The sequence below is a fragment of the Caretta caretta genome, chromosome 2 (assembly GCF_965140235.1).
Source record: "Caretta caretta isolate rCarCar2 chromosome 2, rCarCar1.hap1, whole genome shotgun sequence".
Classification (NCBI taxonomy): Eukaryota; Metazoa; Chordata; order Testudines; family Cheloniidae; genus Caretta; species Caretta caretta.
Window position 1 is genome coordinate 197,889,493 of NC_134207.1, and position 15,758 is coordinate 197,905,250.

General features: G+C 39.0%; 1 protein-coding gene across 8 annotated transcripts in view; it reads left to right on the forward strand.

The window, feature by feature from the left end:
* Nucleotides 1–15,758, forward strand: part of SLC4A7 (solute carrier family 4 member 7) — a 161,301-nt gene that overhangs the window by 90,879 nt on the left and 54,664 nt on the right. For all 8 annotated transcript variants that reach the window (XM_075125726.1, XM_075125724.1, XM_075125725.1 and 5 more), the window contains exons 3-6: nucleotides 4,258–4,401; nucleotides 7,686–7,824; nucleotides 9,925–10,085; nucleotides 13,947–14,135. In XM_075125726.1, coding sequence (XP_074981827.1) covers nucleotides 4,258–4,401; nucleotides 7,686–7,824; nucleotides 9,925–10,085; nucleotides 13,947–14,135 — 633 coding nt within the window. The remainder of the gene's footprint in view (nucleotides 1–4,257; nucleotides 4,402–7,685; nucleotides 7,825–9,924; nucleotides 10,086–13,946; nucleotides 14,136–15,758) is intronic.

The window sequence follows — 15,758 nt, forward strand, 5'->3', positions numbered from 1 at the left end:
AGATAAAATTGTACAGTGCAGGTAACCCCATGTTTTTTCCGTAATTACCTGGGGGGCTTTTACCAGCTCCCCCACTTTTTCCATCCATGTCCCTCCAGCAAATCCATTGCCAGGACCTTACCATCCACCCCCCTCGTAGGAGGGTTAAGGTGGGCTATAGGAATGGGGGGTTGGCTCCCTGCCGTACCAATCATAGGAGTCCCCAACTGCCCCCATTCATTCCTTTAATGAATACCTCTTTTAAAGTCCTTTTCCAAGCCATTTATCTGGTCACTGTATACCTTTCCTCTGGAGTACCTGCACTGGACATCCGCTCGACACTTAAATAATGAGTTGCGAAATATAGCCTTCTGCCCTTCATGCCATGCATGAACAGAACACTAACTGAACTCACTGTGGGGAAGGTGAAAAAACCCCAACTGCACCCAAGCCAATATGGTGGTAAGGGAAAAATTCTTTCCCAGCCCCCCTAAAAAGGGGTGGCTGGTGTAATGCCCACAGCAGGTCTTGACCAAACCTGGTATTTTACCACATGAAGGGTAGGGAGGATGGATCCTGCTTTGTACTGCTCCATGTAAAAGGGAGGCTTCAGGTCCAGTGCTGCCCCTTTTAAACCCTGCATTCCTAGGGGATGAGTCAGCAACCCTGCTGACCCTATTGCAGCACATTTCATCTCGCTCTTCCTTTCCTTCCCCTACCCAGCCATAAAGAACGGTTGCCTTCATTTTGCCAGCCCACCAAACACCCCCCTGCTTAAAGGTGCAGGGCGGTCATTGGCCATACAACTCAGTCTTGTAAAACCCCCATAGCTATATCCCTTTGGATGTTGTGTTTAGCCAACACTGCTGCTTTTTGGTTTCTCCTCTTTGTGTCTATCCCAAAAGAGCCAGGTAGAATTGCTATCAGTAGAACATAAGGACTGCTTGCTCTGTGTGCATCTTCCCAAAGGGTATGGGAGAAGGTGGCCATTGACCAGCCCCATTTCTGCACCAGCCTACAGAATAGACAGTGCATACTGCTAGTAGCTTCCACACACAGGCTGCATCTATACTTGGAGCTAGGTCTGTGATTTCCATCTTGCGTAAACGTACTCTTGCTAGCTCTCATTGAGCTAGCATTCTAAAAACAGTAGTGCAGCTGTAGTGGCACAGACAGCGGTGAGCGGTGGGATGGGTTAGCTCTCCAGACTACAGACCTGCCTGGGCCCTGTGAGTAATTACTCGGGGTGGCTAACCTGTGCCACCACTTCCCATGCTACTGTAGCTACACTATTATTTTTAGCATGCTAGCTAAATGAAAGCTAGAGTGAATGTGTCCACACGAGCTGGGAATTGCACCTCTAGCTCCAAGTGTAGATGTAGCCAAAGGTAGTATAGTTATTTACTCCAGATGGCCTGAGCATTTCCCCCAGCACTGGAGAGCTCTTGGGTAGCCCAGCACTGCCCTCTTCTGAAGGCAATGGCTAAAGGACAAAGCCTGCCCCGTAACTGTTTGAAATTTTTTCATAGAAACTTTTTTTGAAGGAAAATTAGGTTTTTTCATCTAAATGAAAATTATAGTAGAAAGTATTTGCTCCTCTCAATTTTTTTCATATTTAACCCCCCCCCCCCAAATACTTTACATCCAAAAGTTTAAATTTTCTTTAAAGCTCACTTTCCAACCAGCTCTTCCTATAAGTTTTATGGCAACACATTATGCTATCATTAAAGTTATCATGTTGCTACAAATATTCAATATGACAGTACTGAAATAATTTGTTTGGGTGGGAAAAAATCTTTAGAAAAATGGGACTGGTTGATAGTTAAATATTTTGTTTTTTATTTTGGCTGGCAATATTTGGGAGCCACACATTTAAAAGCATTTTACTATACGTCTTTAAATATTTTTTAAACCTTTTTTAAAAAATTCTTCCAAGGAAAGTGCAAATGCACACAAACCTTTTCAATGAAATGAACAAGATATTTTAAATTAATACAATCATTATTACCAGCATCAGGACAAATGATTTTTTTGTGTATATAAAAAGCCACTAGCTGAGGCAACAAATTTGCTTTCACATGGATGCATTAATATGGCTCATATGTAATGTCATTATGAAAACTTTAGTTTACATTTTTAAATAGTATACACTGATCCTATGATTGTGTGCTGGCCATCTCCTGTGTCAAAGGTTTTTTTTTTTAAAAAAGACAACTGAACTAAAAGCATAAAGCAATAATGAATTTTACTTTATTAGTTCTGTTGTCTTTTTAACTTTGACACAGAAGAGGGCCAGCTCACAATCATAGGATCAGTATATACTGTTTAAAAATGTAAACTAAAAGTTTTCATAATGACATTATATATGAGCCATGTTGTATCAAGCTGCATTAATACATCCACATGAAAGCAAATTTGTTGCCTCATTATGTTGCCAATAGTTATTTTCCCATCAGAGCCAGCTGACACTTCAGTCATTTTGAATAAACTTCATGTGTTTAGAATTTCATTTTCTGCAGATGCCTGTCTGCATGTTCAGATCCCTGCATTTGTGTATATGAATAGATATTTGCACACTTCGATGCCTGTGCTCAGTGATTGTGACTGCAGTTTAGAAGGCTGCAGTTGGTGTAGAACATAGAAGATAAATCCTACTGGAAGTAGGAAAAATAGTGGATGATCTTAATAGCGTGTACCCATAAAATAATTTGCTAAATAGTCTATAACTAATGCTCCAGGGTTTAAAAGGCAGACCAACACCTTTTTCCTGGTTTCTAGACTTCCAGCTTGTGTGTACAATGAGTTACTGCGTGGCAAGCTAAGATGTGAATCTACCGTGCATTACTTTGCCATGTGGTAACTCACTGTGTGGACACTGCTATAGCACAGTGAAAATCTCCATGTATGGCTCTCAGTCCCTAGTTTTTGTAGCTCAAAGGTGGTGTGTTCCTGTAAAATAAGAACATGTAAAAAGAAAAGATTTAAAATGTTTGTCTTCAGATTTTTTTTTACAATGGATTTGATATTTATAGCATTTTTTTAGCTCCTGCTAATCTGCTGAGTTTACATATCTTCAACAACAGAATAATCACTTCCTGTTTCTGTTGTAAAGGCAATCTTCTGTAGTACCTTTTATAGTAAGACCTGAAACATTGTGTGAACACCCATGCGTTTAGCTACATTTTACTATTTTCATTAGATTGTTTCAAAAGGAGTTCAAAATATTATTACATATGGTTAATATTCCATTATAGTCTCATATCAAGAGTGTATTCATAACATTTTTTAGAGTTCCATCTTTCATCAAGGCTGCCTGTATTGTCTTGATACGTAGGGCTTTGAGTCAGGAAAAAAGAAAAGATGAAGAAAAATTTCCAGTTGTTTGAAAATAACTTGCTATTGGCAATGAATGCTATAGCAGTGCATTTATTTTTTTCCTCCTTTGCTTCCTCATTCCTTTTAAGGCCAATATGCTTTGATATGAGGATACTTTGTTTAAATTTCATTAAGTTTTTGGAATAAGAAAAAGTAGTTTTTGTATTGACTGTTTGATATTGCAGGATATTGTCAAACCTGGCTGCCTAAAGTTAGTCTCCCAAAACCATATTTCGGTAACTAATTTAAATGATACTTCTGAAAGTTAGACCACCAATGCTATACTGTAAATGGGGCTCAGAATTCCAGGGCATTGACACAATCAGAGAAGATTAACTACAAAATCTGAGTAGTGGATGGAACTACCTTTTGTACAGTGTATCTTGAGTGGGAAAATAGATACCTGGTGAAGTGCTCTCAGTATGCTTGTTCAGGAACATTGCCAATAGTCCTTGCACTAGCCCTGCCTCAGGAGTGTTGTGGCCAGGATTCTAGTGTGATGCATCCCAACTGGCAAAATGCGGGCACCATGACGTTCTCTGACTTTTCTGCCCCACCACTGGCATATTGCACAGTGACCTCAGCTGTGTAAAGCACTGCATCCCAATGTTGAGAATCAAGATTGAGTTTTCTGACATGAAAGGCTGATGTGTTCTGTAACTGGATCTTCTGTATTATGGCAAGAAAGAGCAGAGACTGCTATATGTGACCCATTCTGGGGAAGATTCTAAGTCACCAATTCTTTGAGCCCTGCAACAGACAGAAGGAAAATGAAGAGTGGTGTTACTGATGTAAAGATTCTATGTATTTGTATGTTTCTTGGGTTTTTGACATAGTATTGTAAGGCTGCGTAGGATAGTTCTTCTTACATTTTTATTGCTCCCTTTTATACTTACTTGATAGGCCACAGAGCTGTGTACATTGGTGTACATGTCCCATTTGGAAAGGAGGGCCGTCGACGTCATAGGCATCGTGGACATAGGCATCACAGAAGAAGAAAAGAGAAAGAAACTGATAGAGAAGATGGGCGAGAATCTCCATCATATGGTAAGAAAATTCTGCCTTATGGGGCTTTTTCATGTTGTTTAAAGAAAAACCCCCAAACAATAGCTAATCTAGATTATTAAACCTCGCTCTGTTTTCTTCACTATGAAAATATCTGGGATCAATTTAAGAGTAATTACTGTTAATAGCGGGCAGAGGTTTTGTGGCTGTGCTCTATTTAAATCACAAGTTATTTGGGTCTGTATAGGTATCTCTGGGTGAAGATCTATTTCCTTTGGTATACAGGAAGTCAGACTATATGATTCCAATGGTCCTTTTTGACATAAAAATCTATAGATTGTTTACATGTCAAGAGTCCTCTAGGTTTTGTGATCTTGTGTTGTTCTTCCTTGTTGCATCATTCAATGCCACCAGTAGTGTGCTGGAAGCCACATTGTGCTGTGGTCCACATTGTGCTGTATTGTCCACAGATGTATTACAGTGAGTACTTCAGCCTGTCTGCTGCTTGGGGTGACCTGAGAGTGACCAAAAGCAAGGGAGTGTCCCACCTCCTGAAGTTTTTTCTACCCCCAAAGTGGCCAGTGGCTCAATCCAAATTTCCTACTGCAAATTTCTGAAGGAAATTCCAAACTTAATTTAAAAATGTTAGACTAACAGTTTGACCCAGTTTCTCTAATCCCTGATCCAGGGCCAAATTTGACTTTGGTGGAGATTATTCCTTCTGCTCCACCTCTCTTCTGAAGAGTTTGCCACTTCAGGCTTCTAAGAGAGAGCTAGGACGAGGAAACATCAAAGCCAAAAGGAAAGGCCTGTGACTCCTGCTTTTCCTCCTTTTCCCCAGTTATATTGAATGCCCTGTTAGGGGGCTCAGCAAGCTCTGTGGGTAGAACCTTGTAGCCCAATCTGGGCAGGAAAGGGAGCCAAGCAAGATTGAATAGGCCAGCTCTGATCCCCAGGCTGGATGGGGTTGCTTCAGCAGGAAAAGAGGCAGGCATGACGAGAAAAGAACTGAGTATGGAACAAGAAGTTTCCTCCTCATCTCCATGAAGGGAGTGACGCCAGAAGGGTAGAGCGCCAGATGGAGGTCATGCCTGCGTCCCTAAAGCCCGCACCAGCGGCCACTCCTTTGCGGTGTTCTCACCTCCTTCTCTTCCGCTTCCTTGTGGGTTGCAGATAGAGGCACCAAACCAAGGTGGATTAAAAAAAACACCTTTATTTAAAAAAAACTATGGATTTTTTTTAATGATTTTTTTCTTTTTAAAAATCTATTTAAAATGAAATCCGAATTTAGGCCGTAGCATATTTTGTATTAAACGTCTTATAATTTTTAAAACATTTAAATAAAAAATAAATATGTTGAATCCATGACTCTCTCAAAAGACTTTGAGTTAAAGACTGCTTTTCTATGTAAAGAATGAATCAAGTCGAAAAAAAATCTAACTTCTGTGTGTTTAATTAAATTCTCATTACCATCCTAATGCAGCTTGACACAAGTCATGAACCAGAAGTCAACTATCTAGTAAATAAGCAATATATTTTTCACCATTTTCTAATGTACTAAAATGTAAAATTAATAAAAATACTAAGCTATATAATTGCTTAAATAGATCTATATAGTTACAGTGTATCATCCTAGGTAGCAAAAAGATATACCAAATCTATTATAATGGCTCTATTTAGTTGTAAATCAGCAGATTTTAATGGTTATATCAATAAATGAGTGTGATGTTATTGACATGAACTGTAACCATATAGATTATTGTTGCAACCAAGGTCCGATAGAGTGGACCCTCACTAGAGCGCACATCGCTAGAGCACGGATTCGCATGTAGCGTGGTTGCAGCGATGGACACAAATTTAAATGTTTAAATTGGGATACATGGTAACGCGGCCCCCGCTTTAACACAATACCGCGCATGGATCCCGAACCCCGTGTTCTAGCGAGGGTCTGTGTAGTTCCACTAAATCTTGTACAAAGGAGGTCAAATAAGGTGTCTATGGAAAGCTTGTAATTTGCTGGTTATGATTATGCTGTCTGTATGTGTGTATCATTTTTGTATTTGTATCTGAAGGTATGAATATTGCCTCTGTACTTGTATCATGGAATCATAGAATATCCAGATTGGAAGGGACCTCAGGAGATCATCTAGTCCAACCCCCTGCTCAAAGCAGGACCAATCCCCAATTTTTGCCCCAGATCCTTAAATGGCCCCCTCAACGATTGAACTCTCAACCCTGGGTCTCAATGTGTTTGATTCTAAGTAGCATCAGTGAAGCACTTGGTCAGCTTCTTGAGAAAGGAGTATTCTGAGTAAGTGCCCAATCCTTTCTCTGTGACATTTTGTTCCTTCCCTAGGAATTTTCACTTTGAGAAAATCTTGCACTGAAGATCTGTGGACATAACCCTGAGAGAGGATGGGAGAATTTGTGATTGCTTACCTGAAAATGTTCTTTTCATTGAAGAGAGAGGTCCGCAAATCTGGCCCTCCCTGAAAAAGGCAGATCTGTTTACCTTGCGGTTAAACTTTTCTTGTTCACCTCATGTTGAATATTATTTTTGCAAGGTGCAGGTTGAGAGATTTATTTTTTTTGTTTTATGGTCCAGAGGGGCTAGTTTTGGCAGCATCTTGAAACTAAGGGGAGTCACCAGAAGGGGGGGACTAGTCCCCAGCCTTCCAGTCAGCTTTGATTTTGCCTCCTAGAGCTGCAGACTGGTGATGACCCCCACTGAGCATCTGTGGACTTATCCCTTCAAAGAAGGGAAAATTTTCACGTAAGCAACCAAAGTTCTCCCACGTGCAACCTTACCTCTGTCTGTTGAAATGGACAACCATTATAATAGTTCCATGATTTATTGTCTGGGGCTTATTTTCCTTTTTAATGTCTATAGTCGAATTGTGCTTCTCTTTGAAGAGAAAAAAATAGATATGATCTATTTTGCTTTCAAGTATGAGACTAAGATGTCTTGCCCTTTGAGTTTGTGTTGACTTTTTTCATGTTACCAATTTTGTTGTTGATGTTTGTTTTGAGGTGTGAAATTATGGCAAGAGTTTAAATATTTTTAAGCTCTTGTCATAATTTCACAAGTGTGTTAACTAGAGTATAGAAGTAGCTTATTTTCATCCTCCTCCTTTTGTTTTTAGAAACCCATTACAGGAAACCTGTATTTGGCAAACTATTCCCATCTTCTTCTGATGAGAGATTTTCAACACTCCATGTTCCAACACTCGCTCCACTGTGAGAGGGAGGATAACGTTTTAATTATTGCAAGGTGTTAACATTTCAATAGAAGTATTACCTTTTAAATCATTTTTTTTTCCATCAAGACACCCCATCCCAACGAGTGCAGTTTATTCTGGGTACTGAGGATGATGATGAAGAACACATTCCCCATGATCTCTTCACTGAAATGGATGAACTGTACTTCAAGGATGGGGAAGAATATGAATGGAAAGAAACTGCCAGGTGAACCAAACATAGATCTGTTTCATGTAACCTTTTCCACTGATCTTGTTTACTTTGTCCTCAGAAATCAATTTTAGGTTAGAATTTTCAAGTCAATGAGCAGGAAATTTGCCTCCCAGTTAACATTAACACCAATGAAAATTGAAAGTTTGATTCTCTGGGCCCCTCCTTGAAACTATACCCAGACCTCTGGAGGAAATTTCTTGAAGGTCTTTATTGTTGCTGTGCTGACTTTATTTCCTAAAGTTGATTGAATGTAGTGTTGCAAACAGTATAGGGATAACTGACAGTGAGTACAGATGTTCTAGTTACATAGTATTGTTTTTGCTGTGACAAAAAGTAAACAAAAATGGAAGGACGGGAAGTCATTGATACTAATTTATTGTATTTTTCTTTCAAGAAACAAAAGAACCCCAAGCTAGGTAATAACACACACTAAACTACATTAAAAAAATGTTAATTAGGTTGCAAAGTCAAGTACTTGAAAGTTAGCATATGCCAGATTTATGGTTCTCCTGTGCAACCTTAATTTTCCCCTCCTTGTGCATATGCATTGTGATAGTCTTTTGTATCTGATATCTTTAATTACGTGATCGCATACTATCTTTTCCACAATGCACAGTTTGGACACCCAAGAGGCAGAACTAAGATTGCATGAGCATCTGTAAATCTGGCATTTCCTAACTTTTGAGTGCTTGACTTTGCAGTTTATGTATCATTTATTAGTATAGTACCATAGATATGCATAGTGATTTATAAACTAAATATTTTCGACATGTTTCTGACTCCAAAAGCCTACAATCTCTGTTTGATGGATATAAATCATACAGTTAAAAGATTAACTGAGTGTGGGAATGCTCTGTCTTGGTTGATCATGCTTGGTACCTGGGCAGAGAGATGTTGGGCCACGAAGGTACTTAGGCACCTAGATTAAGGTACTTAGGCACCTGGATTTAGGTGCTGCTGCAATCCACAAAACCCCTGCTCAGCTGCTGCTTAACTCTATAGGTATCTAAACTCACTTGGCACCTAAATTCTCAGGGTGAAATTTCCTTAAGCACCTAAGTTTCCACCTCTGGGTGCCCGGCTGACTATCTCATACCCAAACCCAAGCGTGATCCATAAAGCAGAATACGTAAACATTCATTCCCTCATCTCTCATTACTGTGGGACTTGATCCAGTAGGTGTGGTCTGAGTTTGCCTACCACATTGTGCCCCATTCTGAATTCAGCTGGTGGTAGTACCTCCCTTATAACTGTTAGCCCAGTGGTTAGAGCACTCACCTGGAATGTGGGAGACCCTAATCACTGGGCTACGGGGAATTCTGACGTGGGTCTTCCACAGTCTCTCCTATTGAAAGAGTTTCACTTTTTAGAGAAAGATGAGAGAGAGAGAGAGACTCTATATTGTGATGATCAGGGCACCCATCTGGTAACTGGAAGACACAGTGTCCAGTCCTCCTGCTCCATGACTGCTTATCCAAAATGAAAAAGCTTCAGCAGGAGAGGTTGAGGGGGCCCCACATGAGGATACCCCATAGCTCTATGGTTAATGTACTGAGAGATGGGAGACTCCTGTTCAAATCCTTTATTCGCCTCAGGCTGAGCGGGGACTTGAACCTGGGTCTCCCACTACTTCCCATTGGCTAGCTTAAGCAGCTTCCTGTCTAGCAGGCTGGCTTTTGTGAATTCCAATTTTAGGCCCCTCTCTCTCCCCAAACATTGTGTGGGGAGACTAGGCACCAAACTCAGGCTGTGTGAATCCCATTGTTGTTCCAGTGACTTTCTACACACCTAGCAGTTAGGCGTTGGGGTATTCAGTGTTGTGACACCTACATCCTTTTGTGGATCTGGGCTGTTGTTTCAAACATAAGAAGTGGCATGAAAAAAAGCAGAGTCAAGTATGGGAATGGATGATAGAGGATGCATTAAGGTAGAAGGATTGAGCATGGAGCATAGGGGCTGAAAGGGGGTGTAGACAGAAATAAAAGATGATATAAGCAGGTGGATATACTTTTTGTTTTGCAGCCTACTGCAAACAGAAAAAAGTCTCTTCAGTAGTAATCTGTACATATGCCATAATATATATTTATATTTCAGGTGGCTAAAATTTGAGGAGGATGTTGAAGATGGTGGTGATCGATGGAGCAAACCTTATGTGGCAACTCTGTCTCTGCACAGTCTCTTTGAACTGAGAAGCTGTATTCTAAATGGGACAGTCATGTTGGACATGAGAGCAAACACACTAGATGAGATAGCAGGTTGTAACAAAAGTTTTTTTGAAAGACTTAATCTTTGCTAGTTTACACTAGTTTGTGACTTAAAAACACGAAAGCAGTTTACATTTAGTCTTTATATTCAGTTACAATTTGTCTTTAAGATTTGTTTCTGCAAACTTCACTCACATGAGGAGTCCCATTGGGACATACTGTGTATGTCTACACAGTAATTAGACACCTGTGACTGGCCCATGCCAGTCAACTTTGGCTCGTAGGGTTTGGACTGTGGGGCTGTTTCGTTGCTGTGTAGACTTCCAGGCTCAGGCTGGAGCCCGAGCTATCGGTGCCTCTCACCTCACAGGGTCCTAGAGCCCAGGCTGCAGCCCAAGCCAGGAAATATACACAACAATGAAACAGCTCTGCAATCTAAGCCCCACGAGCCCTAGTCAGCAGGCATGGGCCAGCTGCGGGTTTTTCTTTCTGTTTAGACATACCCTAAATTGTCTTTGTTCTAATCTTTGGTTGGACAACAAATGTATCTTCTTGTCTCTACAGGTGAAATGTAAATATGTATCAGGATACTTGAGGGATAATTTGTACTGTGCTGTAAACTATTAAGCACTATTCAGCTGATGTTAGCTATTGCTATTAGTGCAGTTCATTGTTGCACAGCTTGATTTAAACTTTCACTTTATCAATGGTAAGAGGTGAGCTGAAACAAAACTTATGTTATTTAACTTAGCATGTTGAATGTCCTCAATGGTCTCTAATTAATTCTGAGTATGTAAAAGCAGCTTTCAAAACGTTTTGCATATATATATATATATATACACTTAGAATAGCAAGTGGCTTTTATTTTAAGATCCTTTGGGCTAGTTTCATTCCATTTTCCTGGTAACTGTGATTTCACTGAGTGATGCATTTGTGTGACTCATAGTGGTCCTATTGCTGACCAGCAGGATCATGGGGTACCAAAAGAGGGAGGGACAAAGAGTTTTCAGTAGAATTCTCAAAATCTCCTAAGTGACTTAGGAGCTTCTGAAAATTTTACTCTTTAGCTCCTTGTATTGAGTTCTTTTCTTAGCTTATTTAGTGGGAGCATTTAGTACACACTTTTGAAGTAAATAAAACCTACAGATTTTGTTTTGTCAGATTATATTTGTCAGTGATGTTAGCGCAAAAGAACTTTCCAAGTCATCTTCAGTATTTGTCATGTTTCTAAAAAGTTCGTAAATACTGAAAGAAGCTGAGCTAGAAGATATTGAAAGACATGCATAATACTGTCAATATTTGGACACACAGGTCTATTTTCCAGTTCCAGTGAAGGGTCTCAGTGACTGGATATCAATCTTTGACTTGTTGTGGAGGTGTAAAACTGTTCTGTTTTCTCATGTTGCAGACAGATTTAGTGGGTCTCGTTGGTTCCTATTCAAAACTATGAAAGGCTGAGAATCTCTCTGAGGCTGCAGAGCCATAGGGAGGGGCAGGACATCTTGCCAAGAGAAACCCTAACAACCACCACCTCAAACTAAAATTTATGTTTCTAAATACAGTCCTGTCTCAGGACTTCATTACATATATTAAGAATAAAGCCAAAGGATGGGGGATAACTTTGGCTTATAAACTATTGCTTATAAACTATTTTGTGAGCATGTGGTGTGTGTACAGTATGTAGATCAGAGTGAGGGTTGTTCCTGTTTGCAGATCTGTAATTGCAGTGCAGTTCAGACCATTGCTCATTCTTTCATACCCTTCATCTAAGTTTGAAGTACCTTTTAAAATTGGTCATGCCACTCTCACTCTATCTAACACGTGCACACAAAACCTAATGTTTCCTGTGTTAGGGGCATTCTGGTTGGGCAGATTTAGATGAATAAAACTAAGACCAAGAAATATCAGATCACAAATAGGTTCACAAGAATTGCCATACTGGATCATACCCGCGGTCCATCTAGTCCAGTTTCTTGTCTCTGACAGTGGTCAGCACCCGATGCTTTGGAAAAAGGTACAAAAAAACTTCTTAATCCCTAGTAGTTAGAGATTGGCTTAAACTCTGAATCATGAGGTTTAATCTCTTCCAATTTTTTTCATCATTATCTATTACAATGCTGGCTGGATATTCTTGTTGTTCATATAAATGTCCAATCTCCCTTTGAACCTTGCTAATTTTTCATCCGTAGTGACATCCTGTTACAATGAGTTCCACAGTTTATATGTATAAATAAATAAATCTTAAAATGAATTACTTGTCTAATCTAGATTTGCTAAAACAGATTTATTTAATAGGATATTCAGGGCAATATTCTATGGTAGTGGATTTTCCTGTAAGAATAATATATTAGTTAATCTCTCTTTCCTCTGAAAGAGGAACAGATGCATATATAGTATATCCTAAAGACTATTTTTTTAAAAAATTAACATTATAGGACTCACTTCATTTGAGTATCAGAGCATCACACTATTACTAAAATTTCAGACATTGTGGGCATTTTAAAGATCCCAGGGAACTTTCTTATAAAAGCTATAATGTTAACCAAGTGTCTTCTGTAATTATATTTGGCCTACCTCAATTCCTTTTCATTTTCAGTTAGATACATATCTTAACCAGAAAAGGAGTACTTGTGGCACCTTAGAGACTAACCAATTTATTTGAGCATAAGCTTTCTTTTTGCGAATACAGACTAACACGGCTGTTACTCTGAAACATATCTTAACCAGTATAGATTGCTGTGTGTGGTGTTATGTGCTGTAATCGTGTTTATCTTCAGAGGAGACTGTGTTGCTGTGGTAGATAGTGATCCCTGCATAGTTTATTTTGTTTATAAAACATTATATCATCTTTTAATACAACAGGTACTATATAAATGTAAGTTCTTAACCTTACTAGGGATCTCAATATAAGTATTAGAAATGGTAAAATGTAACAAAAAGGTCTTTGTATTTTGCTCAAAACAGATTCATACAAATTTCTTCCAGATAAGGCTTGTGTTACTGAGTTTGTGCAACTTAAGGTGTCGGCCTAGAAATCTTTCAAGATTCTTTAAACTAGTCAGTAAAAGAAAATGCTGGTTGTTGTTTTACACAGCCATATAGGCAGATTTTCATTCCTCAGTTTATATTTGAGGTATTTTGGAAACATGGCTGATCATATATTTTCATGTGATTAAAAATATCGAAAAACCCACCCAAATTTTGCAAATTGACCAGTTTTGCGACACTTTACATGTCATTCTCACTCTTTTGTAAAAATGTGAAATGGAAAGTCCGGTAAGGAATCTTGAAGGTGAGGGCAACTTAAAAAAAGAAAGTTTAGACATTTGAAGGATTAGGTTAGTCATTTCAACTATGTTGAAAGAACACTGAAGTTGAAAAATCAAGCACTCAGACATTAGGAAATTCCAGAATTAAGGTTGCTATGCAGAGATTTCTATCCAGTTTGTACATCAAGCCCTTGCTTGTGGTAGTTTTTGCAACTGCACTGTTTTCCAGTGAAGAGTGGTGTTTATTTGATGTATCATTGAATACAATACACACCTGCTTTTTGTAATGAAGGCTGTAGTAAGTAGGAAGTTGAAATAAAGATGAATGACAATATTTTGTTAAGTGGTTAACAAATCTATTTATTCCTGTAGGCCTTGTATTTTAAAGTGCTGTGTGCTTTGGAAAGAATACTGTTGAATGATCCAGAGAAACATTTGCTCAAAGTGCGTAGATTTGAAGTGTTGGCCCACAATATTCTTGGCTATTTCTTTTCAGTGGATCTAGATGCACAGTTTGCCAAAGAAAATAAACATGATTCTTCATGAATTAATTTTACTGATTTTTCAGATGTGAGTTGATGTGGTGGTCTTGGGTATGCATATATTTAACTTAGATTTGATTTTAGTATTTTTCTCATGATAGATATGGTGTTGGACAACATGATTGCTTCAGGTCAGCTGGATGAGTCCATAAGAGAGCATGTCAGAGAAGCTCTCCTCAAGAGACACCATCACCAGAACGAGAAGAAATTCAGCAGTCGGATTCCCCTGGTTCGGTCCTTTGCAGATATAGGCAAGAAACATTCTGACCCTCACTTGCTTGAACGAAATGGTGAGATAAGTTGTAGCATCTAATTTATTCTAACCTGATACAAATATATATTAACACGGGAGAGGCGGGAGAAGACAGCAGATAATAGTGGATACATTTTCTGAGTCCTCCTTGGTATGTAAAAGTTGTGTGGTGGTTCTTTTGTGGAGTTGGGACATTTACCTATATTTTGCATGTATAAAGTCTTGTTTTGCTCCTTGTAACCACTATGATGTCTTGACTTACTGTCTTTATTTATGCTATAGTATGGTTTAGTTGTCTGTTATGAATAAGGCTATGATTTAGTCATGGGTATTTTTAGTAAGTCATGGACAGGTCATGGGCAATCAACAAAAATTCACAGCCTGAGACCTGTTCATGATTTATACTATAAATACACTTGACTAAATCTTGGGGGAATCACTGCTGAGGGGCTGCTGGTGGTGGGGAGGGGGAGTGTGTGCTGCGTGGGGGGGTGGCCCAGCAATATATTCAGTTGGTCATAACACTTTCACAGGATATGTTTCAATTAATTCTATATTTTTGGAAGGTTTAAAGTCATCCTATTACCTCAGCCAGGCAAAGCTTCATGTGCATCAAGGAGTCTGACTACCGGATTATAGCTTCCAATTCAGTCTCTTTTATTTATTGTTTTAGAGACTTAATCAAGGTCTTAATGGTCAGTGAAATTTTTAATTTTTATTTTGTATTAATTGTGTTCATCTTACTTGAGTTTTGCTTTCATATAGTTGTCCAAAAAGGGAGTTCATATTTTTAAATTCAAAATAATAAACTACCTCTAGCTAAGGTTTGTTTAGTACAGTAGAACCTAGGTAAAAAACATCTTCACAGGATGTACCATGTCTCCTGCTGATAACTAATTTCTGACCACACTCTGGCATCCTGATGCATTTTTTCCAGGTACTCAATTCCTAAGTTCAAACATTATCACTCCAGGACAGCTTATCTTACCTTTTATTCTTCCTTTGTGGCCTCTGCCACCCCCCTCGAGTTCTCCATCTTCTGTTTTGGATTTCCAGTCACATCCACCTCGACATCTACTGGTTGACTTGAGAGCTTTGGCCTAGTAGGGATTGAAGTATTGGGGCCCGTCCGAGCCTGATTAATGTCTCTCCTTAAAATAAAGTACTTGGGTTCTTGACCATTCTGGTGCAAGATGTGTTATGTCTGCTGCCTTGGAACATGTACTTACTTGGGTTGTTCTAAGTGCTAGTGTGTGCTGAGTTTGATCTGTGCCATAGAGATATTCTAGCTCTTTTCCTAATGTACGCTGAGGATTAGAAAAACTGGACAGTATCTGATGTTAGCACATACTGAAAACAGTTTTTTTGCCAGGATGTTTCACACGTCTTGGTTTCTAAAAGGAAGAAAATGGTCCTAAACTTTGAACTGATTGTGCAGACTTCAGTTGCAGTGAATAACTGATGCTTTATTCAGTATGTGTGTTGAAACTTGCAAGAAAACTGCAGAGTTCCAAGTCTAAATAACACATGCCTAATCCATACATCTGCATCCCTAGAAAATAGTATTCAGAGAATTTAATACCCATGTAAGATATCTTCCTGGTCTTGAAAACAAATTAAGTTGCTTTTCACATTATGGACTACATTGGATTCTTAATTA